Source organism: Penicillium pulvis, assembly GCF_028828015.1.
Source record: "Penicillium pulvis strain IBT 33274 chromosome Unknown contig_10_segment0_segment0, whole genome shotgun sequence".
NCBI classification, from domain to species: domain Eukaryota; kingdom Fungi; phylum Ascomycota; class Eurotiomycetes; order Eurotiales; family Aspergillaceae; genus Penicillium; species Penicillium pulvis.
In genome coordinates, this window is record NW_026643071.1 from 428,105 (window position 1) to 455,581 (window position 27,477).

A 27,477-nucleotide genomic window follows, 5' to 3' on the forward strand; every position below is an offset into this window, starting at 1 on the left:
CGGGAACTTGGATTGCGTCCAGTGAGATTCACTTAAGGGAGCCATGGATCTCCGGAGCATCTAGAGGAGAAATAGGTTGAACATAGATGAGCATGGAGGCCATAAAGAAGAAGAATAAAAGGGTGGTTGTAATTGGTACGGAGTCAGACGTCCCAGCTCCGATATGCCTATCAAGCTGACATGAACATTATTCCAGGAGCTGGAGTTGGAGGTGTCGCAACAGCCGCTCGACTCGCCAAAGCTGGATTACAAGTCTCACTCTATGAGAAAAACGACTATTACGGTGGGAAATGCAGCAATATTGTTCACAATGGCTTCGTAAGGTTTGAAAGCCTGCAGTTGAAGACTGTCACTGACTTTTATCTCAGCGCTTTGATCGTGGACCGTCAATTATGCTGATGCCCGAAATATTCGAGGAAACCTTTCAGCATCTGGGCAGCTCCATGTCCTTAGAAGAAATGCAGCTTCTCAAATGCGAGCCCAACTGCAAGGTCTGGTTCGAGGATGGAAAAAGCTTCGCGACTTCCACTGATATTGCGCACATGAAACGCGAAATTGAGAAAATTGAAGGACCAAGCGGGTTCACGCGTTATATTGAATATCTCAAAGAGTGCCAGCAGCATTATCAGCAGAGTGTGATTCATGTGTTGAAAAAGGACTTCCCAGGCTTTTCTTCGCTTCTACGGCCCGCATTCTTGCCTTACTTATTTCAATTGCATCCCTTTCACACTGTTTGGCAAAGGGTCTCCAGGTTTTTCAGATCCCATCAGCTCCGTCAAGTCTTGAGCCTTGGAAGCATGTACCTTGGAATGTCTCCTTTTGAGGTCCCGGGTACTTACACACTCCTCCAATATGCTGAGTTGGTCGGCGGGGTTTGGTATCCTGTAGGTGGATTCTATCAAGTAAGTATCTGTCCATATCTGTTGAGGGCCAAGCTAAGATTCAAAGGTGGTTGAAAAATTAGTTCAGGTTGGCACAAGGCTTGGTGTCACGTATCATCTTTCGCAGCCAGTGGAAACAGTGACTGTGTCTCGCGGGAAGGCTTCGGGTGTCTCTCTCGGGTTGAACAGATTGGTTGAAGCCGATGCTGTTGTCATCAACGCTGATTTGATATACGCCTTCAAAACGCTCCTCCCACCAGGTCCATTAACCTCGGATGTACTAAGTCGTGGCAAGAACATGTCTTGCAGCAGTGTTTCCTTTTACTGGTCGCTTTCCAAGACCTTCCCCCAATTGGAGACCCACAACATGTTCGTCGAAGGTTCGTATGGACAGCGATCTACGCATGTCTATATGAAGCGCCAATCGCCGATGAAATCTTCTTTTTATATCCACGTTCCCTCGAGGATAGACCCTACAGCTGCACCAGCAGGGAAGGATGCGGTCATTGTTCTCGTTTTAGTCGAGAATTTAGGAGATGCAGATCCCTGTCACGAAGGGTTCGATGAATCAGACTTGGTGTCCTATGCGCGTGAACATGTGATCTCTTCTATTGAGAAGCGAACAGGGGCCGTTGGGTTCAACAAGCTTATTGAAAATGAGAGTGTGAACACACCATCGACATGGCAAGAATCATTCAACTCCGAGAAAGGCGGAATATTTGGCCTCGATCACAGTTTTTTCAACATTTTGTCTTTTCGACCCAAGATTAAACATGATAGTGTTGCTGGTGTATATTTCGTTGGCGCCAGTACACATCCTGGAGCTGGAGTTCCGACCTGCCTTGCGGGTGCAAGGCTCACAGCGGAGCGAGTCCTGAACGATCTGGAGGTTTCTATTCCCTGGGAAACTTCCACTTCCAATCCTCAAAAAAGGCATGATTGCTCACAATCCTTCACACTGGGTCTGTTCTCCCAGTTGCTATGGAAGTGGGTCTTATTCTTCATATCCGTTTCCATGGTCATCGGACTAGCTTTGGCGGATAACCCCTAGCGTTGTCTATGATATCTTACTTCTGTGTTTAAACCTCAGTACAAAATAGATCGGATACTTTCTTTACGAATCTTCCGGGTTGCTTGGTCAACACTTGGTGCTTGATCGATCGATCGATCGATCGACCGGGAACAGCGGGCGCAAACCAGCGTTGAAATACAGTTTCCCTGATTTACCTGCATCAATAGCTGCCCGATCGCTTTGTGTCACCAACCTTGGAAGGTGTCAGGAAAAAAAACCCATTACATGTTCATTACATTTTGATATCTTTAATTTGAATAAATTACACTGCGTCTTTGCGAGTTTGGGGGTGTCCCGCTAAGCCCGAGATACGTGCGAGGGCAATTTATCGAGTTCGTCACTGAAGATATCGCCCAAACTCTTCGCGCTCTAGCCCATCTTTCCAACCAGATTAGACAAAAGAGACATTAATCGCTTGAGCTAAAGCGATTTATTTGCTTCTGGTTTCTGGCGATAGTACATTACTTTGGGTATTCTTGGTTACACGCGGCATTCCGCAGCGGAAAACGTGAGGGTAACGCTTCACCCTAGCTGGAGTTACATTCCAAGTTTCCACAAATCAAGGGCTTTCAATACAGCTTTTGACGTAAGATATCTATCTTCTTCCCGTAATCCGGATCGATTCCTTACTGAGCCAATAAACTGATTGGACCTCGCATTTATAGGGAGAGGCTGAACATTTTTCTCTTCCCACTCCTACACTGACTTCGAATACCCGTGTTGGGTCGGCAAATGTTTCTTTAAGGCACCTCACAACCAGCATTTGGCTCAATGGGGCTTGATTACTGCCTGGTGTATGTCAAGCGAAATACTTGATGGGATTTCTGAATTTGAACTGAACATTTTGTAGCCATTTGACTTGGACTCTCCCTCCCGCGGCCCTGCTTACAGCAGCCTATTGGCCGTTCTTCTCACGACTGGACATTGCCAGAATATCAACTTTAAGCAGTGTAAATATGATCTTCCTGCTATTTAAATTGCTACTGACATTATTAGATTGCGGTTTTCTGCACCATACCATGGGACTCGTATTTGATTCGCAATCGTATCTGGTCTTATCCAGCTGATGCGATTGTTGGATACACATTATTCGACATTCCATTGGAGGAAATATTCTTTTTCATAATTCAGACATACCTCACGAGCTTGCTTTATATTATCCTAACTAAAGATCTGGTGCTTTCGGCATATCTGCTGCGAAAGAAGGACGATTTCACCAAAATCCTTGGCTCCGCAGCTTTGATGGCGGCAACCGGCTTTGGCATTATGTGCATGCTGCGTGAGGACAACCTGAAATATCTCAGCTTAATCCTAGTGTGGGCTCTTCCGGTGTTGATCTTCCAATGGTGAGGCTGCGTCAACTGCTAGAATCCAGTGGAAATGCTTACTAGGCTGATCGCTAGGCATCTGTGCGGAAACTTTTTTGCTGCATTGCCAAAGAAACCTATCTTGATTTCAATATTCCTGCCAACTTTATACCTATGGATCGTTGACTTTTTCTCGCTCCAACGTGGCACATGGGTCATTGAACGTGGAACAAAATTGGATATACGCCTTGGGGCAACACTGGACCTAGAGTAAGTCAATATCTGGTTTTGTGTCAGAGAAGCTGCTAACAATTACCCTTACTATTGAAAGAGAGGCGCTGTTTTTTCTCATGACTAACATTATGATTGTCTTTGGTATAATAACCATGGACCATGCTCTGGCGATAGCTGAGTATGATGTGATAATCAGCAATTCGGCTGAGAGACATCGACCTTCATTTTTTGGGGTCTTCTGCTCATACATGACCGGCCAACGAAGGAGTTTCGATACTAGGTTTCTCAAAGGGTTAAATGCGGCGATTGAAAAGCTGTCCCAAAAGAGCCAAAACATGTATTTGGGCAGCGCGATGTTCAACGATAGGCTTCGCGTTGACTTGATCATGCTGTATGATGATTTAACTCTATCCCAATTTATGATTGCCAAGCACTGACTAGGTCATAGGTACTCTTTTTGTCGGGTGATAGATGACCTGGTCGACGAAGCCCCAGATCGTGAAACAGCGCAGTCGAACATTAAGGAAGCATCTCAAGTTTTAAACTGGTGCTTTTCGACTAAGCGACCTTCAGAGCCACTTTATGGGTATGTTGATGTTGAAGGGAGCCCTGAGCATACAAATGATCTATCGCCTTTGCTTTCCTCTATAGCACTTCTGCCCACTTCTCGTCTCACTTTGAAACCCCTACTGGAGCTTTTGTCTGGCTTCGAAATGGATCTTGGATTTTCTGCTGAATATCAGGAATTTCCAATCGCAACCGAATCGGACTTGGAAATATATGCCCACCGTGTTGCCGGTACGGTCGCATCGTCTCTTCTTGAATTGGTCTTCCAAAACTACGAAATTGGCGAAATGAAACATGACCGAGATCAACAAGCCAGAATAATCAACTCTGGGCAACACATGGGGCGAGCTTTACAGTACGTCAATATTGCGCGGGACATCAAACGAGATGCTGCAATCAGCCGAGTGTATATCCCGTCTTCATGGCTGGCAGAGGAAGGGATCACTCCGAGCGATGTGCTAGCGAATCCATATGATGACAGGCTTGCTATCTTCGAAAATCGCATGTTGTGCAAAGCGAATGATGCATATAAGCAGAGCGTGAGAGCAATTGATGAACTACCTAAGGAGGTACGCGGGCCTATCAAAACGACCGTTGAGAGCTACATGATTATTGGAGAGATGGTTCGCAAGAGGCGCCAGGCCGGGATTAAGGAGGAAGGAAAGTTGAAAGTACCTTTGTGGCGGAGGCTGAGGCTAGCGTGGCGGGAAATGAATGTAAGCCATTAGTTAGGGTTACTACTGAACTTTAACATATTAAGTCAGATAAGAAGATGCTGTCCGAAAACTCCGACTGCGTCATTGAATATATGAAGTTAGAAGACAATGAAAACTTGAGTGACTGTTCTGGAGGGAATGAGGAAATCCCAAAAAGCACCAGCAGCTATTGCCTGCGCAGTTAGAGAACAAAAGAATATTGATTCTATTTAAACCAAGGAAGGGAAACATATAAAAATAATAATCACCGAGGCCTATTTCAAAAATTTCCAGAATTAAGAATGAGGTGAGGAATTCACTCCTTGCTTGCCGGGGGTTGGCGATCAGGCCACATTCGATTTCCGTCTCGAGCTGCAAGAGGATAGCCCGATCCTTTGAGTCTGGATGCACGCACGGTTGGTAATACACGCCCTCGGGTTTTACCCTGCGCAGCGATCGAGAGAAGGATTTGGAATACCGTACACTGCCTAGATCGGGATATGTGGGTCCCGGTATGGACACATCAGTCATTACAATCGATGACGGAACTTGTCACCCGGCAAGGTCAAAGTCTAAGCCTGATTTGAGTCATACCTCCTGCTTTGTTGATATTACAGAGTTGGGAATTGAATATTGTCTCTTCACAACAAGATGGATGCCGAACCCCTAAGCGCTATTGTTGTGGGTGAGTAGAATGATATTGTCTCTTCGAACATTCACTCACACATTCCAGGGGCTGGAGCTGGCGGAATCGCGACGGCTGCTCGCCTAGCGAAAGCCGGATACAAGGTCACGGTCGTTGAAAAGAATAGCTTTGTTGGAGGTCGATGCTCTCTCGTTCATCATGGAGAATATGTGTGTAATGGAGATTTATCTTCTAGTGATGCATTGTCCTGACCAAATTCCAGAGATTCGATCAAGGGCCATCCCTCTTGCTGATGCCAGAGGTATTTTACCAGACCTTCAAGGACCTTGGTACATCGCCTGAAGATGAGGATTTACGATTGCTGAAATGTGAACCTAATTATCGTATTTGGTTCTCGGACCATGATTACTTCGAAGCGTCGACAGACATTTGCAAAATGAAGCCTCAAATAGAACGCTATGAGGGTAAAGACGGCTTGCAAAATTTCTTCCGATTTATGAAAGAGTCGGGTCAGCATTATGATCTTTCTATGGATCACGTCTTATCAAAGGACTTTCCTAACCTGTTGGCCATGCTTCGCCCGCAACTTCTTTGGTCGCTACCGTCCTTGCATCCATTTGAGAGCATGTGGAGCCGTATAAAGAGGCACTTCAAGTCAGACAAGCTTCGGCGTGCCTTCACCTTTGCCAGCATGTATCTTGGCATGAATCCTTTCGAAGCTCCTGGAACATATTCTCTGCTTCAGTACACCGAGTTAGCCCACGGCATTCTATACCCCGAGGGGGGATTTGTCAAGGTAAGCACTTACCTAAGTGTGCCCAATTTCCTGACCACTTACCCATTCCTATAGGTGCTCGAAGGGGTAGCCAATATCGGAAGACGGCTTGGTGTGGAGTATCGCTTGGATACGGAAGTTGAATCGATCATTGCTCCAGACAGCAAAGCTCAAGGGATTCGACTCACGTCAGGTGAAGAGCTTTTCGCCGACGTCGTCGTCATCAATGCAGACCTTGTCTATGCATATAACAATCTTCTGCCCCCCAACTCTTATTCTCGAAGCTTGACCAAGCGCCCTGCATCTTGCAGCAGCATCTCATTCTTCTGGTCTTTCGACAGAATCATCCCGGAGTTGCAAGTGCACAACGTTTTTCTAGCAGAAGAATACAAGGAGAGTTTCGATGCGATCTTCCACCGGCACCAGCTACCCGAAGAGCCATCTTTCTACGTCAATGTTCCAAGTCGGATTGATCCTACTGCAGCGCCCAAGGGGAAAGATGCAGTTGTGGTATTAGTACCGGTTGGGCACCTTACGGATGACCCATCGAATCCTCAAGACTGGGATTTCTTGATAAAACATGCCCGAGAGGTCGTACTCAAGACAATTGAATCTCGAACGGGGGCTTCAAACCTGGCAGACAGCATAATTCAGGAGTCAATTGAGACCCCTCTGAGCTGGAAGGTGAAGTTCAACCTCGACCGCGGTGCGATCCTTGGTCTTTCGCATTCGTTCTTCAATGTTTTGAGCTTCAGGCCTAAAATCAGACACTTTGGTATTCAGGGGTTGTACTTTGTAGGTGCAAGTACACATCCTGGGGCAGGCGTTCCAGTGGCTCTTTCCAGTGCCAAGGTTGTGACTGACAATATACTGGCGGATTTCTCAAGGAGGAAGAGGCTGCGGGAGTCTAATCTTTTCAAAGTGCTTCTGTTCTTATTGCCATTGGTACTTATAGGGCTTTTTTATATAGCTTGATGATGAACGATAGCGTTTTATATAATTGAACATGTTTGAGCTTGTTTAAGAAGTGGTTTTACGTAAAGTATTCGACCTATTTAAAAAGGCCCTTAGATCATAGGTGCGATTCGAAGTTATCATGATTTTGCCGACATAGCAAGTTGTCGGAAGACAATGTCGTGTAGCGCTAGGTTTGACGGTACGAAATGACATAAACTCCGAACTCTTCTTCATTGTGACATAATTTTATGATTAGAAAGCCCTCTTTGGACACTCAGAGATTTTCAGCAATCCAAATTGGGTCATCGTTCGTTGTTTTTGTAAGTCCAAAAACATGATGTTCCAAAACAGGTCTGACTGCAGCTCTCAAAATTCAGCACGGTGTGTGCCCCGATGTCTTAATGTGAGCCACCTGTACCGCGTGGCGACCTTGCAGTTCTCGTTCCTAATGGAGAGAGTCCATTCGCTCCTCCCCGCATCGCTTGGCGTTCATCATTAGAGATAAGAGAGCCATCTTTATTTGGTGACAAGTATCGAAACATAAGATAAGTCCCTCCGCAGACTCCAAAAGTGCTGAAAGCAACTGGATAAACGTTCCTGCGCCGCGTATTAGTAGGTAGCTATATTTGGCATGGATCGAATGGTGAAATTCATTTCCAATATACCTTAACATCATCATTTCTTGCGGAAAACTTCCCTGCAAATAGTTGACGCGGATTATAGCGGGCGTCGTAGGGCTTATATTGGGGCTCTCTGGTTAAATCTGGTAGGTGGAAGTCAGATCGAGATATTCATTTCATTTCTAAACATTTTACTTTGACCAGGGGCCGATACAGTTATATGCTGCGAGTCTATGACATCACCAATAATATAGTGGTTAGTGACCACAGTTCATGGTCATTAATCGGTCCTACAGGGAGTACAGCCTTGGAATGTAATACTTCAAATACTCGTCATTCCATGTTCATGCATTCTGAGTCGTAAAACATTCAAAAGTGGGGCGATCTGAAGTGGATGAAGGCCCAAGATCCACCGAATAAGGGCCAATTCTTGGTTAAGGTCGGTCCCAAGGAACGATTGGTCTGGTTTGGGGCCGTGTTTTGACTTGCGACCGTGGATTTTGGCTTGCAATCGCCGATATGGAACTCTAAAAATTCTTGGCGATTATGGCCAAAGTTGGCTGGAATCATGGTTCCTGGCATATTCCACAGCCTCAAAAATATACTGGTCTGTTTCCAAGGTTCCCTGGTCTTGGTAGTCATATTGAGCTTAAATATGAAGTGGTAAAGTGGGTGTAGTGATAATGCGCATTTCATTTACGTATACGCTCATTTTACTTATAAGCACTAAATATCGGAGCATACGTATAATAGCATGGGCACCTGCAGAATCTCCAGAAAGGTCGATGCGTGATGGGTCGATTTAGGTCTTTGACTAGATGGTAGTATGCGGTGAAGGCGTCTTGTAGCTGAGCAGGGAAATGAGCCACTGTAGCGGGACGATAATCGACGCAAAGGACCTTTGCACCGTCAAGGGTCCTGCTAAGCAAGCGCGATGGTGCCCCGTACCATTGCTCGCGAGCGTCAACATCACATAGCAACTGCCATGAAAATGTAGGGCTGCCTTGCTTTGGGAGTTATTCTGATGCGAATAGACATTCGGATACCAAACGAAACCAATGAATCCAGGGGATAATTTGCGATCGTCCAGAATATTTTTATAGGGAAACTTGTCGCGTGGCCTGAAAGTGGCAAACCGGTTACCCTCTGGGTGCGGTTGAAATGACGGGCTTCGCTATCGTCCACAGTAGTCCTGAGCTGGAGTCTCAGTCTGACTATATATATGACTAAGGCTGTTTTGTAGCTCCATGCTTTGACAGGACGTAATGGGCGTGGAATATAAATCAATGATGTCCCTAAAATCTTCATCAAGGCAGCGATGAGAAATAGACAGTATAGACCGTTTTCTGAGAGTTGAAGATGCTGGAATGGCAGGCCATGATGAAATGCAGCAGTAGACAGATCGAAGGTTATGACTTAAATTCCTGGATGGTGTGTGCTCTGACTCCCCAGGTGGTACTGTTGTACAACTATTCTCAGGCGGTGGATCCAATGTTACCCAGCTCCGAAGATATCGACTTGGCAACACAAATATAGACCCTTTTCAACAGCGGGTCCGCCGATTTCAAAATAACCGGTCACTCCGGGGTAGGAGATTGGCTCATAGCCATCATCCGATCCACCGTTGAGTAACCACAACTATATACCCTATTGTGAATATGTCCAACATATGACTTGTTGATGTATCCTTTGGCCGGCTTATGGCCGGATTAACCATTTTTTGCTGCTGAGTCCCGTCTCTCCCTTCCGAATCATGTTCCTTAGTTTTCAGTACTTCTCTGCTTTCATTCCTGTCTCCCGCGCGCAATGGATCCAGCATGGAGCCCGACTGACCGACCTCACAGCCCGCCTAACTACAGTCAAACAATGGAAAATGCCGGCCCACCAATTGTTAGTTTTAACCTTTCCATATCCAAGGTTTGCTAACCCTCTGAGCTAGCAAAGCCCCGCCTTCGATAACCCGAATTTTGCCCGGCAGCCCCTACTTCCCTCGAACCAATCGCCAAGCCCGTATGGAGGACCAAAACCTTTGATTCCCTTATCCCATTCTGTATCGCCTTCGCCACATTCTACGAGTCCTATCAATCTAGGAACTGACTCCTATTCGGAACAAGCTCTCCCACCATTGGAGCAGGTCAATGCTGATGCTGACTCAACGGGATCAAAACGCTGGGAACAACGTCAAAAAGGAGCCCCAAGCTCTCTACGCAGAAACCTGACTCGTCGAATCCAACTTGTCAAAGGCACGGTCTTAAGCGTCGACCACCCTGTCCCAAGCCCAATACGAAATGCCGTCCAGCCCAAATATCGAGAGCTAGAGGGCGACTCCCCTGAAGAGTTTACTCATATGAGATGTGAGTACACTTTAATCCGTTCATCGAGGGTCATTGAGCTTAGTTGTATAGATACAGCGGCCACTTGCGATCCAGATGAGTTTACTTTGCAAAACGGATACAACCTTCGCCCTTCTATGTATAACAGACACACCGAGATGATGATAGCGATCACTTATTACAATGAGGACAAAGTCCTCACTGCCAGAACTTTGCATAGCGTCATGCAAAATATTCGAGATATTGTCAACTTGAAGAAAAGTCAATTCTGGCACAAAGGAGGCCCAGCGTGGCAAAAGATTGTTGTTTGTCTCATATTCGATGGAATAAAGCCATGCAACAAAGAGACACTCGATCTGCTTGCGACCGTTGGAATCTTCCAGGATGGTGTGATGAAAAAAGATGTTGATGGGAGAGACACAGTGGCTCATATTGTAGAATCCCACTCCATCTTACTCCATACCTTGATCAACTCTAACACCCACCAGTTCGAGTATACGACTCAACTCTCGGTCACACCAACACAGCAATTGATTCGACCATTGGGCGATGAAATTACCAATCTTTGTCCAGTTCAAATGATCTTTTGCCTCAAGCAAAACAACAGCAAAAAGATTAACTCCCACCGCTGGCTTTTTAATGCGTTTGGACGAATCTTAAACCCTGAGGTGTGTATCTTGATCGATGCGGGCACTAAGCCAGGGCGAAAGTCTCTACTGGCGCTATGGCAAGCTTTCTACAACGATAGACATCTTGGTGGTGCTTGTGGCGAAATCCATGCACTTCTAGGCCGTGGTTGGCGAAATGTATTAAATCCCTTGGTCGCCGCGCAGAATTTCGAGTATAAGATTTCCAACATTCTCGACAAACCACTTGAGAGCGGTTTCGGTTACGTTAGCGTTCTTCCGGGAGCATTTTCTGCATACCGCTATAGAGCTATAGTTGGTAAGCCCCTAGAGCAATACTTCCATGGTGATCACACTCTTTCTAAGAGGCTTGGAAAGAAAGGCATTGAGGGTATGAACATATTCAAGAAAAACATGTTCTTGGCGGAGGACCGAATTCTGTGCTTTGAGCTTGTCGCAAAGGCCGGGTGCCAATGGCGCTTGACCTATGTGAAGGCATCAAAAGGGGAGACTGACGTGCCCGAAGACCCGGCAGAGTTCCTAAGCCAGAGACGACGTTGGCTAAATGGCTCTTTCGCAGCGAGCCTTTACGCTACAATGCACTTTGGCCGAATCTATTCCAGCGGTCATAACTTGATTCGTCTGTTTGTGTTTCATGTCCAATTGGTTTATAATATCGCCCAGCTTATCATGACATGGTTCTCACTTGGTAAGCAACTACAATCTCAAATTCTTCTTTTGGTTCTATGAGACTAACGTGAAATCCACTCTCAGCATCATACTGGCTCACAACTTCCGTCATCATGGATATTGTGGGGGTTTCGAGCTCTGTTAATCACAATAAGAGCTGGCCTTTTGGGAGTGAAGCATCGCCGATAGTGAACAATTTTCTTAAGATCGGCTATCTGGCAACTCTCTTGCTTCAATTCATCTTGGCTCTTGGCAATAGACCAAAAGGGTATGTTTTTGACCTTCTTAAAGACAGTAGCAAAATATGCTAGCAAGGGCTGACTTAGCAACCACCAGGACAAAGCTGTTATACACACTGTCCATTACATACTTCTCGATTGTTCAAGCCTATGTTCTCGTCCTAACCTTTTATCTCGTTGTACAGGCACTGACAGGAGGGAATCTAACTTTTGATGTGAACGACGGTGTCGTGGCATTCCTCAGCTCCTTCATCGAGTCTACTGGTGGAATTGTTCTAGTCGCGTTAGTCTCTACATATGGCATCTACTTCCTGGCCAGCTTTCTCTACTTGGACCCATGGCATATGTTTACCTCATCATGGGCATATATTCTAGGGATGCCTTCATCGATCAACGTTCTCATGGTCTATGCGTTTTGCAACTGGCATGATGTTTCATGGGGGACCAAAGGCTCTGATAGAGCCGAGGCGCTACCGTCAGCGCACATCAAAACAGATGCCCAGCAGACTTTTGTGGAGGAGCTAGAAAAGGCCCAGACCGACATTGATACCCAGTTTGAGCAAACGGTAAAACGAGCCTTAACGCCATACCGACCACCTATTGAGAAAGAGGAGGCCAGCTTGGATGATTCGTATAAAGCGTTTCGAACCAATCTGGTAATTTTGTGGACATCTAGCAATGGCCTTTTGGCAATTTGTATCAACAATGCTGATCTGGATCGGCTTTGCTTCACGGTATGTACGATGAATTGTGTCTTCTACTATCTTTACTGATTGAAGTAGACAACATCAACACCTCGAACGGCAATGTATTTCAAGATCATCCTCTGGGCAACTTCAGGTCTCTCAATATTCCGCTTTCTTGGTGCTCTATGGTTTTTAGCAAAGACTGGTGTTTTCTGTTGTTTTACAAGACGGTGAAGTTTACAGCTACTTGAACTACGACAAGCTCCACTTCAATGAATTGCTCCGTCTCTTGTACCCGCATCCAGCTTCAAGTCCGCTCTTGTCCTTTCTTTTTTGCCTTATCTGCTGTTTGTTTTTGGTATGTGAAATGATTGCGGCTAGTCTGCAAATTTCTCCAGGCGTCATCCTCTCTCAAAAATGTTTGGGAGCCTGGAACCAATGGTGGTGTATGTATACAGTATTTTTCTTATGTACTCTAGAATAAGACAACGTCAAGTTTGAAACCACCTTCAATGTAATTCTGGAAGGGGGTTCTTTTACCAGTGCAAAATGCATATTTGACTTACAAAATAATCAACTTGTTCATCTCAGTGACACGCTAGTGGGTATACGCTAGTTCACAGTAGCGTCAGTCCACTAGCGTGTCTCGGCAGAAGTCCGAAATCAGTCCGTAAGTCTTGGAAAAAGGAAACGTTATCAATAGAGGCACAGGCACCTCGGAGGGCCGCGCTTTTTCTATTCACAACGTTCGAACATCAATCCCATCAGCCTTATTACACGATGACACTTCCTGAAATGGACAATTCTGGGGCTGCTCAGCTACACATCCCTGCATTCGGAGATATACCCGTTGATTATGAATTTGAAGCCGGGCAAAGATTTGCACATGGTGCCCTACCTAACCACCCACACAAGCGGGGTCGAGCAGCCCGTTTGACTATCACTGAACTATTTATGCTTCGTTTAATGGAAAGAGTGATGGAGATACCGAATTGGGAACATGATGTGTTCAATGACAAAGTTGTTGCTAAGTGGTATGCAGATGCGGTATCAAATTCGAAGCCATCGGAGCAACCAGACCCTGAAGCTAAATCTGATATGAATGTCGATATGGATCTTTTATCGCAGAAGACATGGGATTGGTGCATTGCAGAGCTACGGGACAAGGCCGAAGACTTTCGAAAACAGAAGTTTGTCCTTACTCTGAATGCCGATGCGGGCATCTGCAAATCAGATGAACTGATTGGAAGTCTACTGCAAACTGAACTACAAAACGAGTTCGGAAAATGTGTTCCGTCGAACTTAGGAGATCTGTCAGAGAGATGCCATTCGATTCCGATGCACGATCTGGTTGATCCTTCGAAGTTCATGCTAGTCTACGGCCGGACCGCCGTGCTCAGTCAAGGAGGCTTTGTACCCATGGTAGATGATGGTCTAGCATATCCGATTATTGCATCAAAAGCCATTGTCGCACCAACACCAGAGCATCCGCTTGACATATACACAACCAAGTCGTCACGATACGAGGGGGGCTCTCGGCCATATGATTATGAAGTCCGCCATTTTTACCGTTGGTCCAATCGGTTTCAGTGGCTTCCATGCGAAGTAGAATTTGCTGAGCGAAAAGCTTCTGGCACAGAGGTTCGCATAACTTCATATATCAATGACCTCCACCCAAAGAATCAGTCAGCTTATACAGCAATTGAGAAACTCATTTCCTTGAGCTTAGATCCCTGGAATCAAGTTTTGATCAAAGGGACAACCAGCCGCCATCCACTGCGGATCAAGACCTATGGGTTTGAGGAAAGTGACACCAACGGTAGATACAAACCCAATAAACCCGGTTCCTACTACGGTGTGCCTGGACACCACTGGAAAGAAGAGGAATGGAGCTCTTATATTGCGACGGTCAAAGAGTACCTGGCATTGCCAGAACCTGGTCAGAAATATGAAATTAACGATGATTCCCCGGAGGACTCCAGAGGACCTGGTGATCTCTTTGCCGCATTGACTCCGGAGGTTCTGACAGGCTCAGCAATGCATGAGCTGGCCGAATTGATAGAGTTGAAATATTATAGACTTAATACTTTCAAATATCCAGGGGCGGGAGTCTCGTACACTTACGAAGATTGGAAAAATGGCAAAACGTGGAAGCCGATAATTGAAAAGGCCAGAAGCCGCGATGACATCCGTCTCAATGTTCCTGTACTTGATGCAAGTTTGTTGGGCAATCACCCATACCAAAACATTTGCTTACAAGATGAGTTTCGGACGAAGGGGCTACAAGTCATTGTTCGTGTATCTAGCATCGAACTCACCCCGAAAGAACCAATCTTTCCTGGTGACAGTGACTTCCACGTCGATGGTCTTCTCAATGAGCATATCGTGGCTTCATCGCGATACTATTACGATGTTGAGAATGTGGAATCACGGATATCGTTTCAACAAGAGAATGACCTCTATGAATGGGACTATACTCCAGAGCCTGATGCGATGCACAAAATATTCGGTATTCCGCATACCCTTGAATACCTTGAATTCCACCATCTCCCATTTCCCCAAAAGATTCAAAATCTTGGTTCCTTGGGAGTGAAGCAGGGCCGCTTCTTAGCTTGGCCCAATACTCTACGATACAAATTGCAGCCATCCACACTCAAAGACAAATCTTATTCGGGTCACCAACGGTGTGTTATCATCTACTTGGTCGATCCCCACTACCGCATATGTTCTACCCGCAACGTCCCCATACAGCGGCATGACTGGTGGCGCGAAGCTGCTCTGGCGGCTGAGACAACCAATGCGGCTAAACTACCTCAGGAACTTGTTGATCTAATAATGAACGAAACAAGAGACTGGCCTATGGGAACCAGTGAGGCAGCGAGACATAAAAAAGAATCCGAAGAGGAACGCAAATTTGCTGTGAAAGCCCAGACTGATGGAATTGATCAACACAATTTCGAAGGCCCTATGATTCACGCGTAACGAATCTTTTTTTGGTATTTCGGTCCCTATGTCTTGCATCTTTGAGAAGGAATTGCATGGTTTCTGTCAATTTAGTTTGAGGTTTAACACTACTTTCAAGGCCAATAGCAATTTGCTGGGGATTGCTAGACATGCACCTCAAATTGCTCTTGTGCACTTTCTTTAATCCAGCAAGAAAGATACCTAGCGCTTCGGGTGTCAATAGCCTGTTCCACTACTTCTAGTATACCTACCTGGATACCTACGCTCCCACTCCCAGGGTGGCGTGTAGCGTGTAGTATGTCTACCTAGAGTTTTTTACACTCCACCGGGTCGGCTATTGATCAGTCGGGTGAATCTATTAGGGGAGGGGAAGGGGTTTTGTACTTGGATTGCGCTGTCTCCTTGTGGAATTGAATGGAAGTCGCTAAGTCAATATGCAGCAGCGACCTCCAGAGTATTAGGTAAATCTTATAGAGCGTTAACTGGTAGAAGTAAAAATAAACATAGGGCATTCCGTGATTTAATGCCTGGATGTTCATTCGCTCCCGCCTTTCTCCACTTTCTTTTTCCCCGATAAGTTTGAACCCCTCGGACGGACGCATTTTTTCACACTTCGCCAAATTATCTTATATAAAATGGCTGGCGATCGAGTCATGGCTGACGGTATGTAGGAGCCTTTATCAATTTGATCACGAGATTCTTTCCTTTGTTGTAACGCGCGCTGACAACCCCGCAGGCCTCCTCGCCGTATGGCATGCCTACCGTCTTCCTATTCTCATTGCAGTGTCGGCGCTATTCTTCGCCATTCGTGCCTACCGGACGCTTTCCCGATCGAAGACGCCGGCCTCAGCCTCCGTACCGTCCTCCCCGCGCAGCCAGTCTCCTGAGAAACTCGAGAAACTCCCCGCAACACAGAATGCCGTCTTGGAGAAAGAAAATCTGAAAGCCGTCCGCGCTGATGCCGGGACTAAACCCTCTGGCCCCAAGCGCGTCCAGGGCAAGAAGCCCGCAAAGACAATCGGTGGCCGTCGTGGTTCCAGCGAGGAGCTCCAGCCCATCACTCATATCCAACCCATTATCTTCTTTGCCTCTTTGACGACCAACACCGAACGGTATGCGAACGTCTTGTTGGAGGATTTGCGTGCCGCTGCTCAGGAGCAATCAAACCTGGAGAACCCCGGACGTGGTATTCTGCCCCCGCAGATTCATGACATCTCGTACATCGACTTTGACGACTTCTTTGTCTCTGCCCCAAAGCCACCGTCAACTTCTCCTGGAACACGCTACATGTACTGCATTTTGGTCCCAACCTACAACATTGACACGGTACTGAGCACTTTCCTGGGTGATTTGGAGGAAACACACAATGACTTCCGAATTGATACCGGTTCGCTGCACCAATTGGCTGGATACTCGGTCTTTGGCTTCGGTGACAAGGAAGAATGGCCAACTGAGGAAGAGGGTTTCTGCACACAGGCTAAGGAGATTGATCGTTGGATGTCAAAACTCACGGGTCGCAAGCGGGCATTCCCGTTGGGCATGGGCGATGTCAAGAGTGATGCCGACGCTGCTTTGAAGGATTGGTCTCAAGGAATCCAGGATACCTTGTCGGACATTTTGGAGAATGGTGGCTTGGGCGAGGGTGTTTCCGGTAGCGGTGATGCTGTGGAGAGTGATGAAGAGGAAATGGACGATGACGATTCGTCTGGAAAAGAAAAGAAGAGCTCCATGGTAGATCTCGAAGATATCAAGATGGGCGATGACTCCGGCCCTCTTCCTATTGATTTTACCACCGTGGGCAAAGTTGTATCTTCGGAAGCCAGTGCCAAGGAAATGGTTCCCAAGACCTCGCCTACCTATGCCTCTTTGACGAAACAAGGCTACACGATTGTGGGTTCGCACTCTGGAGTCAAGATTTGTCGATGGACCAAATCGGCGCTGCGTGGACGAGGCTCTTGCTACAAGTACTCTTTCTATGGTATCAGATCCCATCTCTGCATGGAGGCAACACCATCTCTCTCATGTTCCAACAAGTGCATTTTCTGCTGGCGTCACGGTACAAACCCGGTCGGAACAACTTGGCGTTGGAAGGTTGACTCTCCCGAGCTGATTTTCCAAGGTGTGAAAGAAGGTCACTATAAGAAGATCAAGATGATGAAGGGTGTTCCCGGTGTCCGAGCTGAGCGATTCGCCGAGGCTATGCGCATCCGCCACTGTGCCCTGAGTCTGGTCGGTGAGCCCATTTTCTACCCTCACATCAACCGGTTCTTGGAAATGCTCCACGCGGAGCACATCTCCAGCTTCATGGTGTGCAACGCCCAACATCCTGATCAACTCGAGAACCTGCACCGCGTCACTCAACTATATGTTTCCATCGATGCCAGCAACCGTGAGAGTTTGCGGAAGATCGACCGCCCGTTGCACCGTGATTTCTGGGAGCGATTCCAGCGCTGTCTCGATATTCTGCGGGAAAAGCGACACGTTCAGCGAACCGTTTTCCGATTAACCTTGGTCAAGGGCTTCAACGTGGATGATGAGGTCATCGGATATGCAGACTTGGTTGAAAAGGCTTTGCCATGTCTGATCGAGGTCAAGGGTGTCACATATTGCGGAACCAGCACGAGCGCTGGCGCCGGCTTGACCATGCAGAACGTGCCCTTCTATGAAGAAATCACCAGCTTTGTGGTCGCCCTCAACGCGGAGCTAGAGCGCCGAGGGCTCGGGTATGGTCTTGCCGCAGAGCACGCCCACAGCTGTTGTGTTCTGCTCGCCTCCAATCGGTTCCATGTGAACGGAAAATGGCATACTCGGATCGACTATCCTCGCTTTTTCGAGTTGTTGGAGAAGGAAAAGGCCGATGGAACCTCTTTCACTCCGGAAGACTACATGCAGGAGACCGAGGAGTGGGCGCTTTGGGGCAATGGTGGTTTTAACCCGGAGGATGAGAGAGTCCACCGCAAGGGCAAGAACAGAGACAGAGCCATTGAGGCTACTCCTGTGGAGGATGTCTCGAGCTCATGAGCAAATCATCATCCTATTTGGGTAACTTGCCTCTATCCCGATTATTATCGGACGGCACTTCAAATTGGGCTGCTGAGTTGCAAAGCATTTCTTGGCAACTGTCTAAAATCAGTTCATCGATGCTCATGCTTGCATTTCGACCAAGACGTTCGAGAGTCCAATCAAAGATTTCATCCAGATCAAAAGCTTTTCTGCGACCTTCATTTTGAAGTTCACACGGTCGCAATCCTATGACTTAGGTATAGATTTGGCAAACTTGCCGTGGAGACTTTGGTGGCGCCACTATCTTAGTCGATATATGTTCAATACATATCATTTGCAGTACACAATTGGGTAGGTACTGTGAGCATTGCCCATTACCCCAGAAAAGAATACCAAAATTATATGGCTTACAAGTCGATTTTACCCCTCTCGCCTCAAGTAGAACGCGTTTAACCTTAAGAACTATATCCTCCGTATGCACTGTTTGTCTGAGGGGAAATGATGACTCAGCAATGTATCCCGCTCTGGGATCCAGTGTGACTGCAGTGTCGTACTAACAAGCTGTCACTTTGTCTTTATAAGGGGAGAGGGCAGGAAATCTCATACTGTCTGGTTTTTTTTAATTCTATTAATATTCCTTTGAAGCCAAGATCACCTGCTTTTTGCCCGTCCTACCATGACCCAAACCGACAAGCCCACCGCGGGCTTGCTTCAGATCCCTGCCGCAGCCACACAGAAGTCTTCTGGCCCAGCAAAGAAGGCTCACAAGCCCCCAGCTCCTCGACTCAAGCTATTGATCCGTCGACTGCCACCAGGGTTGACCCAAGCGGAACTGGAGGGAATCTTAGGCGCGGAATGGAAAGTCGGCGCCGGAAAGGTGGACTGGCTTCAGTACAAGGCTGGCAAGGTGTCGAAAGAGTGAGGCCGCAACGGAGACGATATGCTTTCTTATAGAAGCTAACGGTCACCATCTGATCTAGCCCCGCTAAACCCTCTCGTCCCTCCCGAGCCTATATCCACGTTGTATCTAGCGAACATGTCGCCCCGCTCTCAGATCTAGTGCGACAAGCTTCGTTCCAAGATGCTCGCGCCACCTCCCATGATCCAATTCTCTTGGGACCTCCAAGCTTGGAGTTCGCCCCTTACGCTAAGATCCCGGGCAGTCGCGTGCGGAAGGATGCTCGCCAGGGTACAATTGACCAGGACCCGGACTTTATTACCTTCCTGGAAAGTTTGACACAACCTATTACGAAGTCAGGGCCCCCCGATACATTCGAGAGCGAGGAGAAAAAGACGGCAGTGCTCACTACGCCGCTGGTGCAGTTCATCAAGGACAAGAAAGCAAGCAAGGCCAAAGAAGCCGCGGCGTCTAAGTCATCCAAGCACAGCCGATCGGAGAAAGAACCCAAGGAAAAGGTGCAAGCAAAGAAACTATTACAACGGGCCGACAAGGAATCCAGTGCGACACCGGCGGAGAAGAAAGGCAGGGGCGACAAGGCTACCAAGGAGTCTACGAAGGCAGCTAAGCAAGCTACCTCGACCAACAAGTCCGGCAAGGGCAGCACAGCAAACACACCGAAAGAGACCACTGCAGCTCCGGAGAGAAAGCGAGAACGAGGCAACGTCACTGCGGCGACCAAGATCCTTCAACGCGACCTTGGGTTATCGCCAGCTGGGGGTCGGCGACGAGGCAAAGGAGCCAATGACACCGGGTCATCCAAAAACGACAGTTCTCGAGACTCGTCTGTCCCAGCACCAGAGAGCACTAAGAAGGAATCTGCAGCCAAAGCAGCCAAGAATGGCCCATCGGGAGGGTCCAGCAAAGGGAAGAAGGATACCGACTCTACGACGAAAGCGAACGACAGTGCTACACAATCTACTGCTAATTCAGCACCCGCGAAAGCGAACAAGGGCCCGAAATCTAAGCCATCCGCTCCTCCCGCCTCCACTGCCACACAGGCATTCCTCAAACACGCGAACCCCTCTCAGGGCGTAACCGAAGCATTGCTGGAAACGGCGTTCGGGGCATTCGGCAACGTGACCAAGGTGGAGATCGATAAGAAGAAAGGATTTGGATATGTGGACTTTGCGAATCCCGAGAGTTTGCAGAAGGCGATGGCCGCTAGCCCTGTGACGGTCGCTCAGAGTCAGGTGGTGGTGCTTGAGCGCAAGGCGAACCCTGGTGGTGAGAAGTCGCGGAAGGGTCGAGGTGATTCACAGCAACAACAACAATCGCCAGCATCACCAGCGCCCAGTGGAAATGCTGGAAATGCTGGAAATGCTGGAAACACTGGGAACACTGGGAACACTGGGAACACTGGAAACGCCACTGGGTCGTCTGCTCGGGGATCGCGAGGTGGACGTGGGTCACGAAACAAAGGAGCGAAGGGAGCAGCAGGTAATGGGGAGAAGGAGAAAGAGAAGACGGAGAAGGGAGGCTCGGGAAAATGATTGGGATATAGCTTTAGCCAATTCAACGACTGCATGAGATACCCGATAGCAATGATACGAGACATGACGGAGTTATGTATAACAGCAATACGCAGAGACGATACTGCTTGGGCAGTCGCAGGCATTGGTCCGCGCAAGAGGAACAGTACAACGTTGTTACATTAAGTTTACAAGGCATGATTTGTGTTCCCAAAGTCGTTTCATCCAATTGTTCTAAGCATTGTATTGGAAGGGGTCCCCTCCAAGCGCCCGGCATTGCCGAGTCCCTTGATGGGGAGGTTAATCCACTCACAAAGTCATCCATTTCAAATCACAACGAGATCTTCGTAAAGAACTCGAGGGATTTGAAAAACCTTTCAGACCTCCTCGACACCCACCAGGCCCAGCCGACCGAAGTCAGACACCAAACCAGGTCAAGATCATCACCACTCCCTGGACATGAAACGCAGACACTGCAAGCAGCACGCGTGACACGTCGAGGCGGGAGTAAAAGGCTTCACTTTAGGGCATCGAGGACATAGAAGTCATCAGCAAGGGTGGAGATTCTGTGGCTCTTTTAAAGAGCTTAGAAGAGGACGTCTACTCTAAAGTGATTCTTTGAACTGTGAGGTTGTTAGTGAGATGTTCGAGGATTGAATCCTATGGGGGTGGGATCACTAACGTAGAGTCGCTTGAAGAAAAGAAAATCTACGGGGCGACAGATGCCTTTTATACCTGGGACGGGGCCCGTGCTTGCTAAGCGAGGGACAACATGTTTGTGCTGTTTGTGTTCCCGGTGGGGCGGTTTAGAGCTGCCGATCAATGGGAAGAGCTTAGGTGGGTCTACATGCGGATCTATTGCAGAGATTTTTCTCACTTCTTTCCCATGCCTTTGATTGGATATTTGCTTTCACTTGTTGGAGCTTTTTCTGTTTTTCTTAGTTTACGAACTACCGTTGATTGGTTTTTAGAATTCTTGTGCTCCGCACATGTACAACGGAGTATGTCCCCTTGGTTGTTCTTCGAGCGTTAGTGCCAAGGTCAACTAGTCCATATTAGGTATGAGCTCTTTTGGCAAATCAACATTCACGTCTCGCTATCAATACGACCACTTGCCTAGGCTATAACGCAATGTAACGCCTTTTAAAATCAATTATTGATGCTTACTATCCTACACACTAAAATGGCGTCCAGACCTTCCACGTACTCTCTCAATGACTAGATTTAATTCTCAAAGAGTGTAATGCACTACTAAACATATATTGGTTGTATGTATATGCCCACGGGTCTTGAATGAAGAATCCATTAATGGGCTGCTTGCAGGTGAAAGGGTGGCCGCGCATACTGGTCTAAAATCATTGGCTGCTTCATCATAAGCACATGCAAGTTAGCCTATCCCCTATAGCCACGTGATAAGCTGAAAGTCGTGTTTCAAGCCACTTGGACTCTCATCAAAATGGCTTTTAATCCACAAACTAGCGGGAAAGGGCAGAGAAACGTCTTTGGCTATATCTAGACATATATTACTTCAATACGGAGATAATTACGATGTGACTCTGCGGGATTCGGGCATATTTAGCAATGGGGAGTGCCAATATTCATCTGGAAGCGACCAACAGTGATGCCAACATTCCAAGTCACTTACCAATGAGAATCCCTGTCCTAGTCCAGGGTATGCATGTAGCGCGGGGTGCTAGGTAACACGAGATCTCAGGGTTAAAAGGATGGGCCACAATTACTTGACTGAATCTTCACTCTCTCCTTCTGCATTTCCGCACCTTCAAATATATACGCTCACTAAATCAGGCTACTCAGTATGGCATCCACCAAATCTACTGCCACCAGGTCTACTGAATCGACTGGAATCGAGACTCTTGTCATAGACTCTGTAACTCTCCTTCCGTCCGTCATAGACGCGGCAGTCATCGGACTTCGACCCGGCCTTCCATCACTTTTCATCGACCTCGAAGGGATACAGCTTGGTCGACATGGTTCAATTTCTATCATGTCGCTGTATATCTCTTCCAAGAAGAGAGTGTACCTCATAGACATATACAGACTTGGTAAAGAAGCATTTTCGACCATCAACAGCGACGGGAAATCTCTCAAATCCATACTGGAATCTCCGGACATTTTGAAAGTACTTTTTGATGTTCGGCATGATTCCGATGCATTGTTCGGTCTTTACGGAATCTCCGTTGACGGTATCAGGGATGTCCAGCTCATGGAACTCGGAACGAGAACGGGCTCGAAAGATTTCCTAGCTGGCTTGAAGAAGTGTGTTGAGACCGACAGTACTATTACTCAGAAAGAAAAAACGGCATGGGGGCGTACCAAAGATCATGCCCGACAGCTTTTTGATCCTTCTCTGGGAGGGCGATACGCAATTTTCAATGAGCGTCCCATTCGACAGGTGATTGCAGAATACTGTGCGGGAGATGTTACGTTATTGCCAGATCTATTCAACGTGTATAGTGCTAAGCTACATCCACCCAGAGAGACCTTTTGGGGGCTTCATATATTGGAAGCAACCAAAAAGTGGATCAAGCTTTCACAAAGCCCAAGATTTGATGGAGCATCGAGAGCCAACGCCCGTGGGCCTTGGGATAAAGAATCTATTGAACAAGCGATTGATGATTGGAATGACGATATTATGCTCGAGGCGATGAATGAGCAGGAAGACCATGACAAGGAGTTTGAAGATATCCTGGATTGTGAGGAGGATGATGACTACGGCTGGCAGGATGACGGTCCGACCAGCTGCAGAGACATTATTAATAGTTGTGACTACGGGTACTACTATTCAGATTAGGATATAGGACTGTCTGACCTTAAAAGTTGCCGACAATAATAACAAGCTTGGAACATCTAACTATCTGCAAGCCAACATAGTCCTCGGAGATGAAGGAGTTGGGGTTGTCGAAGCAATCGGCACCAAATTTGTCTCTTTCAAAATGTAAGCTTGCATTGGACTTTTTACTGTTTATATTTTGATCTAGATATACTCTTCTATTTGAGAGCTTAACTGACTTACGTTGACACAGAGGAGACCATATGGGCTGGGTATACGGACATGGTAGTTGTCGTCACTGCAAGTATTGTCTGCGTGGCGAGGAAGCACACTGCGACCAACGAAAGATCTACGGCGAATCCAATCCATGGATCTCGATCAAGAATCTTTTGCTCAGGCAGCTATCTGGCCGGAAGATTTTCTTTACATACTTCCCGCCGAAATATCCAGTACTGATGCAGCTCCCTTGATGTGCGCCGGAAGTGCAGTGTTTTCGCCATTGCATGAATTCAAAGTTGGGCCGACCGAGCATGTGGGTGTGATTGGGGTGGGTGGACTAGGCCATCTCGCTATCCAGTTCGCTGTCAAAATGGGCTGTCAAGTGGCGGTGCTGTCGGGAACGCAGTCTAAACGAGCTGAAGCGCTGGCACTAGGGGCCGCCGACTTATATATTTTCACGGATTGTCCTCCCGCGATGGAGCCTCTGGACCACCTTCTTGTCACATCAGCCAAACAGCCAATTTGGGACGCTATCTTCCAGATTACGGCTACAGGGGAGACCTCGGACCATCTATGCTCTGACGGTAGATATGGATGAGATAAAGTTCCCCTACCTGCCCTTGGTCATGGAAACTTTGCAAATTCAAGGCAGTCTGCCCGCAGCTCGAGGTAACCAACGTGAAATGCTACAATTTGCTGCCAGCCACCTAATCAAGCCTATCGTGATGACATTTCCTTTGAATCAGAGTGGAACTGAGAAGGCGATGGAGACGCTTCGGGAGGGAAGAATGAAATACAGAGGTGTTTTGGTCCATGATGCCTGAATATAGGTTGGTGGAATTACTGTATTAGAAAAGGCACGCGACACATGTGTTACTATTTTGTAAATATTCAGAACACCGCGGCGGATTTATTTAACGAGAAAGCGGTCGTGATATGTAACCGAATTAGAGAACTACTGTAAGACGAACATGGCTTATCTTTTACTTGTATTCCTATCAATCCGATTTCCAACCAACTGTCACGTCAAACCTTATCGTGCATATCGCCGTTTACGCAAGGAAATCTCCGGGTGCGCGGCCCGAACACCTCCGATACCAGCCGCAAAAGAAAACCATCGAGATAAGCTCCGTTGTATGCTCCCCGCATTTCGACCACTCTCCATCATGGGCCGCCCCAAGGTTAATCCCGAAAACCGCCTGCGGGCCAATACTGCATGCACGAAATGCAGAGCCTCCAAGAAACGATGCAGTGGCTCATTCCCATGTACGAACTGCATTCGCAAGGGACACGCTCGCTCCTGCATTCCTTTTAAATCCAATCCAGAGAGTCCTAGCAGCCACCGGGACCCGACTCCTCGATCTCGATCGCGATTAGATACGATTCCGACATGGGATGATTCCAATGGACCATTGGAGACTCCCGTCAGTCCTCCGAATCGTGCTGGAAGTCCGTCCGATCGTCTACTGCAGCGGCAGCGCCCTGCGGCGGGTTCCCGCTCGCCTGAGGCAACACACCATACGCATCCGCGGATGCTGCGTAATCTACAGGGCGATAGAGGTATGAATTGTCTGCATCCATTCAAGAAACACAAAACTAATATCCAATCCACAGTTTATGTTGGTAAAGCTGCGTCATTGTCGTTTTTGCAACTCCTTCGGGAAACAGTGTACCAGCATATCGGACCATCACAATTCTCCCATAATTGGAGCGAGGACATGCTAGAAAACGAAGCCCGCCATGACCCACTAAGCTTCTCCGAAGAGAGCTGCAGTGCGGATGATAAGCGCCGCTTCATTTCGAACTTCTTTGCAGTGGTGAGTGACCCGACCCGACTCGAGGCGGCTCATATCCTAACCAGTTGACAGACGAGCGGCTTCCTCTACCTGGGATGCAACACCGAGGCACTATTGGCAGATACTACAGAGCCAAAGACTGATCGGGAAAAGACTCATGCCGCTATTGGGGATCTGATGATTGCCATCGGCGCTCAGTCATGTTTGAACGAGGCTACCACAGTTCAAATTGAGCGCTTTTTCATTACACGCGGACAACGCAGGACTTTTGCCAACTTTCTGGAAGATCCAAGTATGGACCTAGTCCGGGCATTTCTGCTTATGTCATTCTATATGTTTGGGGCCTGTCGCCGGAATGCCGCTTTCATGTATCTGGGTGTTGCGGCTCGGTCCGCCGTTGCTCTGGGGCTACACGAGGATTCTTCGGGATTGGGCCATCAGGAAAAACAAGAAAGGTTTGTGTCACTCTGATAAAACCTTAGGATTGCCTGCTGACTCACTTTATAGGTCAAGGCTATGGATGAGTCTATGTGTACTCGATCTCCTGGCAAGCTCTATTCTAGGTCGACCAGCAGCCACATCAGCACTCTTACCAGGTTGCGGAGACCTCAGTCGACAAACAGAAACAGCGGCAGAAGCAGGCGTATCTGCTTCATACCGACTATCTTTGATTCTGAATGAGATCATTGGTCGATTATATGGTGATCAGGGTGCCTCTATTGAAAAAGCTGAAATATTGCTTGCCAAGCTGAATCGTTGGAGTCAACACCTGCCAGATTCCTTACGTACCCCAGCTGAAAACGAGAATCCCGACGATGCACAGAAACGTGTCATCGGGAATATGCATGTGGCCTGCTTATACCACTTTGCGGTTATTCTTCTTACACGTCCTTTTCTTATCTCCACGTTGAGTGTGCGCTTAGCACGGTTGCACCAGACCCTTTCCACAAATGGAACCGGCGATTTCCCTGACGAAGATCCGGTGCATTCTCGGCTAGCGGCAGCTTGCATCGATTCCGCTGTTTACATGCTTCAAACATGTCTCGAAATTCACCAGTCTGGCCTTCTCCTGCGGAACATGTGCATTCTCAAGTAAGTATTTACCGCAACTCCGCGTTTCATCAGAGCCTGAAATGAAAAATGAAGACTAATCAAGCATATAGAGCATTCGTCTTCGCAGCCGCTTTGGTATTAGGATTCTCGATGTTTGCCCACCGAGATGTTGATACTGAAATCGACAGTGCATTTGCAGGTGCCCTGACCATTCTACGCATGTTAGCACAGCAATCTGCCCAAGCGGCCCACTACCTGGAGATCTTGACTTTACTCGAAGCCGCAGTCACCCAACAACGAGAACGCTTGGCATCCCAAGCTCGTCAGCGTCGTAGCAAATATGTAAGCCGGATATTCAGCTTGAGTGATAGCCCAAATGTGCCCCGTGCACAGAGTGAGAATGAGAACCGACCCGAAAGCGCAACCCCACTATCAACACAAGGCGGCCCGCTATTTTCCTGGATACCCCAAGGGGACGGCCCGACTACATTTACACCTCCAGTATTGGACGGCGCATTTTTGGAGTGGGAGGGCATGGAGTTACCACTATGGGATAGCTTTCCTTTTACTGAGCCAGGCTCGTGTGCTCTATAATGAATCCATATACATACCAATGTACTTGTTTTGTTACATATATGAAATAGCCGCTACGATCCTATCTCTCCTTAATCGAAAACGCTCTCGTACTGGCCAGAGCAGGGCCTTATGATGATATCAGTACAGTATCTTGACCAATGAAACTTAGATCTGAGCGGAACGTTACGCCACATGGTTGCCACCCGACGATAAGCGGGTCCCCGAGCCGCCGCTCCGCTCCGCTCATAGTGCACTATCCGCTCAGAAAGTAGATAGTCTGCAACCAGTGAACGACAATAAGATAAATGAAACGCCAG

General features: G+C 47.6%; 10 protein-coding genes across 10 annotated transcripts; 9 read left to right on the forward strand and 1 right to left on the reverse strand.

The window, feature by feature from the left end:
* Positions 1–92: 92 nt before the first annotated feature.
* On the forward strand, positions 93–1,932 carry N7503_000190 (phytoene desaturase family protein; the record flags this gene model as incomplete). Its single annotated transcript, XM_057059751.1, has 4 exons — positions 93–135; positions 197–318; positions 369–902; positions 949–1,932. 4 exons carry the CDS (start codon positions 93–95, stop codon positions 1,930–1,932), a joined length of 1,683 nt encoding a protein of 560 aa, XP_056926674.1.
* Positions 1,933–2,724: 792 nt separating this feature from the next.
* Positions 2,725–4,789, forward strand: N7503_000191 (Bifunctional lycopene cyclase/phytoene synthase; the record flags this gene model as incomplete). Its single annotated transcript, XM_057059752.1, has 6 exons — positions 2,725–2,747; positions 2,804–2,903; positions 2,950–3,299; positions 3,357–3,530; positions 3,592–3,885; positions 3,943–4,789. 6 exons carry the CDS (start codon positions 2,725–2,727, stop codon positions 4,787–4,789), a joined length of 1,788 nt encoding a protein of 595 aa, XP_056926675.1.
* A 618-nt stretch (positions 4,790–5,407) lies between these two features.
* N7503_000192 (phytoene desaturase family protein) lies at positions 5,408–7,088 on the forward strand (the record flags this gene model as incomplete). Its single annotated transcript, XM_057059753.1, has 5 exons — positions 5,408–5,441; positions 5,490–5,611; positions 5,665–6,198; positions 6,253–6,972; positions 7,065–7,088. 5 exons carry the CDS (start codon positions 5,408–5,410, stop codon positions 7,086–7,088), a joined length of 1,434 nt encoding a protein of 477 aa, XP_056926676.1.
* A 2,532-nt stretch (positions 7,089–9,620) lies between these two features.
* Positions 9,621–12,562, forward strand: N7503_000193 (Fungal chitin synthase; the record flags this gene model as incomplete). Its single annotated transcript, XM_057059754.1, has 6 exons — positions 9,621–9,644; positions 9,694–10,108; positions 10,160–11,422; positions 11,488–11,671; positions 11,740–12,376; positions 12,425–12,562. The coding sequence occupies 6 exons, from the start codon at positions 9,621–9,623 to the stop codon at positions 12,560–12,562; spliced, it is 2,661 nt and encodes an 886-aa protein (XP_056926677.1).
* A 546-nt stretch (positions 12,563–13,108) lies between these two features.
* N7503_000194 (DUF4246 domain-containing protein) lies at positions 13,109–15,310 on the forward strand (the record flags this gene model as incomplete). The annotated part of the gene is made up of 1 exon (XM_057059755.1): positions 13,109–15,310. The coding sequence occupies one exon, from the start codon at positions 13,109–13,111 to the stop codon at positions 15,308–15,310; it is 2,202 nt and encodes a 733-aa protein (XP_056926678.1).
* Positions 15,311–15,927: 617 nt separating this feature from the next.
* On the forward strand, positions 15,928–18,313 carry N7503_000195 (flavodoxin and radical SAM domain protein; the record flags this gene model as incomplete). Its single annotated transcript, XM_057059756.1, has 2 exons — positions 15,928–15,955; positions 16,029–18,313. The coding sequence occupies 2 exons, from the start codon at positions 15,928–15,930 to the stop codon at positions 18,311–18,313; spliced, it is 2,313 nt and encodes a 770-aa protein (XP_056926679.1).
* A 658-nt stretch (positions 18,314–18,971) lies between these two features.
* N7503_000196 (putative nonsense-mediated mRNA decay protein Upf3) lies at positions 18,972–20,746 on the forward strand (the record flags this gene model as incomplete). Its single annotated transcript, XM_057059757.1, has 2 exons — positions 18,972–19,213; positions 19,276–20,746. The coding sequence occupies 2 exons, from the start codon at positions 18,972–18,974 to the stop codon at positions 20,744–20,746; spliced, it is 1,713 nt and encodes a 570-aa protein (XP_056926680.1).
* A 1,795-nt stretch (positions 20,747–22,541) lies between these two features.
* Positions 22,542–23,537, forward strand: N7503_000197 (uncharacterized protein; the record flags this gene model as incomplete). Its single annotated transcript, XM_057059758.1, has 1 exon — positions 22,542–23,537. The coding sequence occupies one exon, from the start codon at positions 22,542–22,544 to the stop codon at positions 23,535–23,537; it is 996 nt and encodes a 331-aa protein (XP_056926681.1).
* A 19-nt stretch (positions 23,538–23,556) lies between these two features.
* On the reverse strand, positions 23,557–23,800 carry N7503_000198 (uncharacterized protein; the record flags this gene model as incomplete). Its single annotated transcript, XM_057059759.1, has 2 exons — positions 23,557–23,704; positions 23,760–23,800. The coding sequence occupies 2 exons, from the start codon at positions 23,798–23,800 to the stop codon at positions 23,557–23,559; spliced, it is 189 nt and encodes a 62-aa protein (XP_056926682.1).
* Positions 23,801–24,901: 1,101 nt separating this feature from the next.
* On the forward strand, positions 24,902–27,178 carry N7503_000199 (uncharacterized protein; the record flags this gene model as incomplete). Its single annotated transcript, XM_057059760.1, has 5 exons — positions 24,902–25,295; positions 25,350–25,552; positions 25,604–25,986; positions 26,039–26,623; positions 26,695–27,178. The coding sequence occupies 5 exons, from the start codon at positions 24,902–24,904 to the stop codon at positions 27,176–27,178; spliced, it is 2,049 nt and encodes a 682-aa protein (XP_056926683.1).
* Between the last annotated feature and the right edge of the window lie 299 nt (positions 27,179–27,477).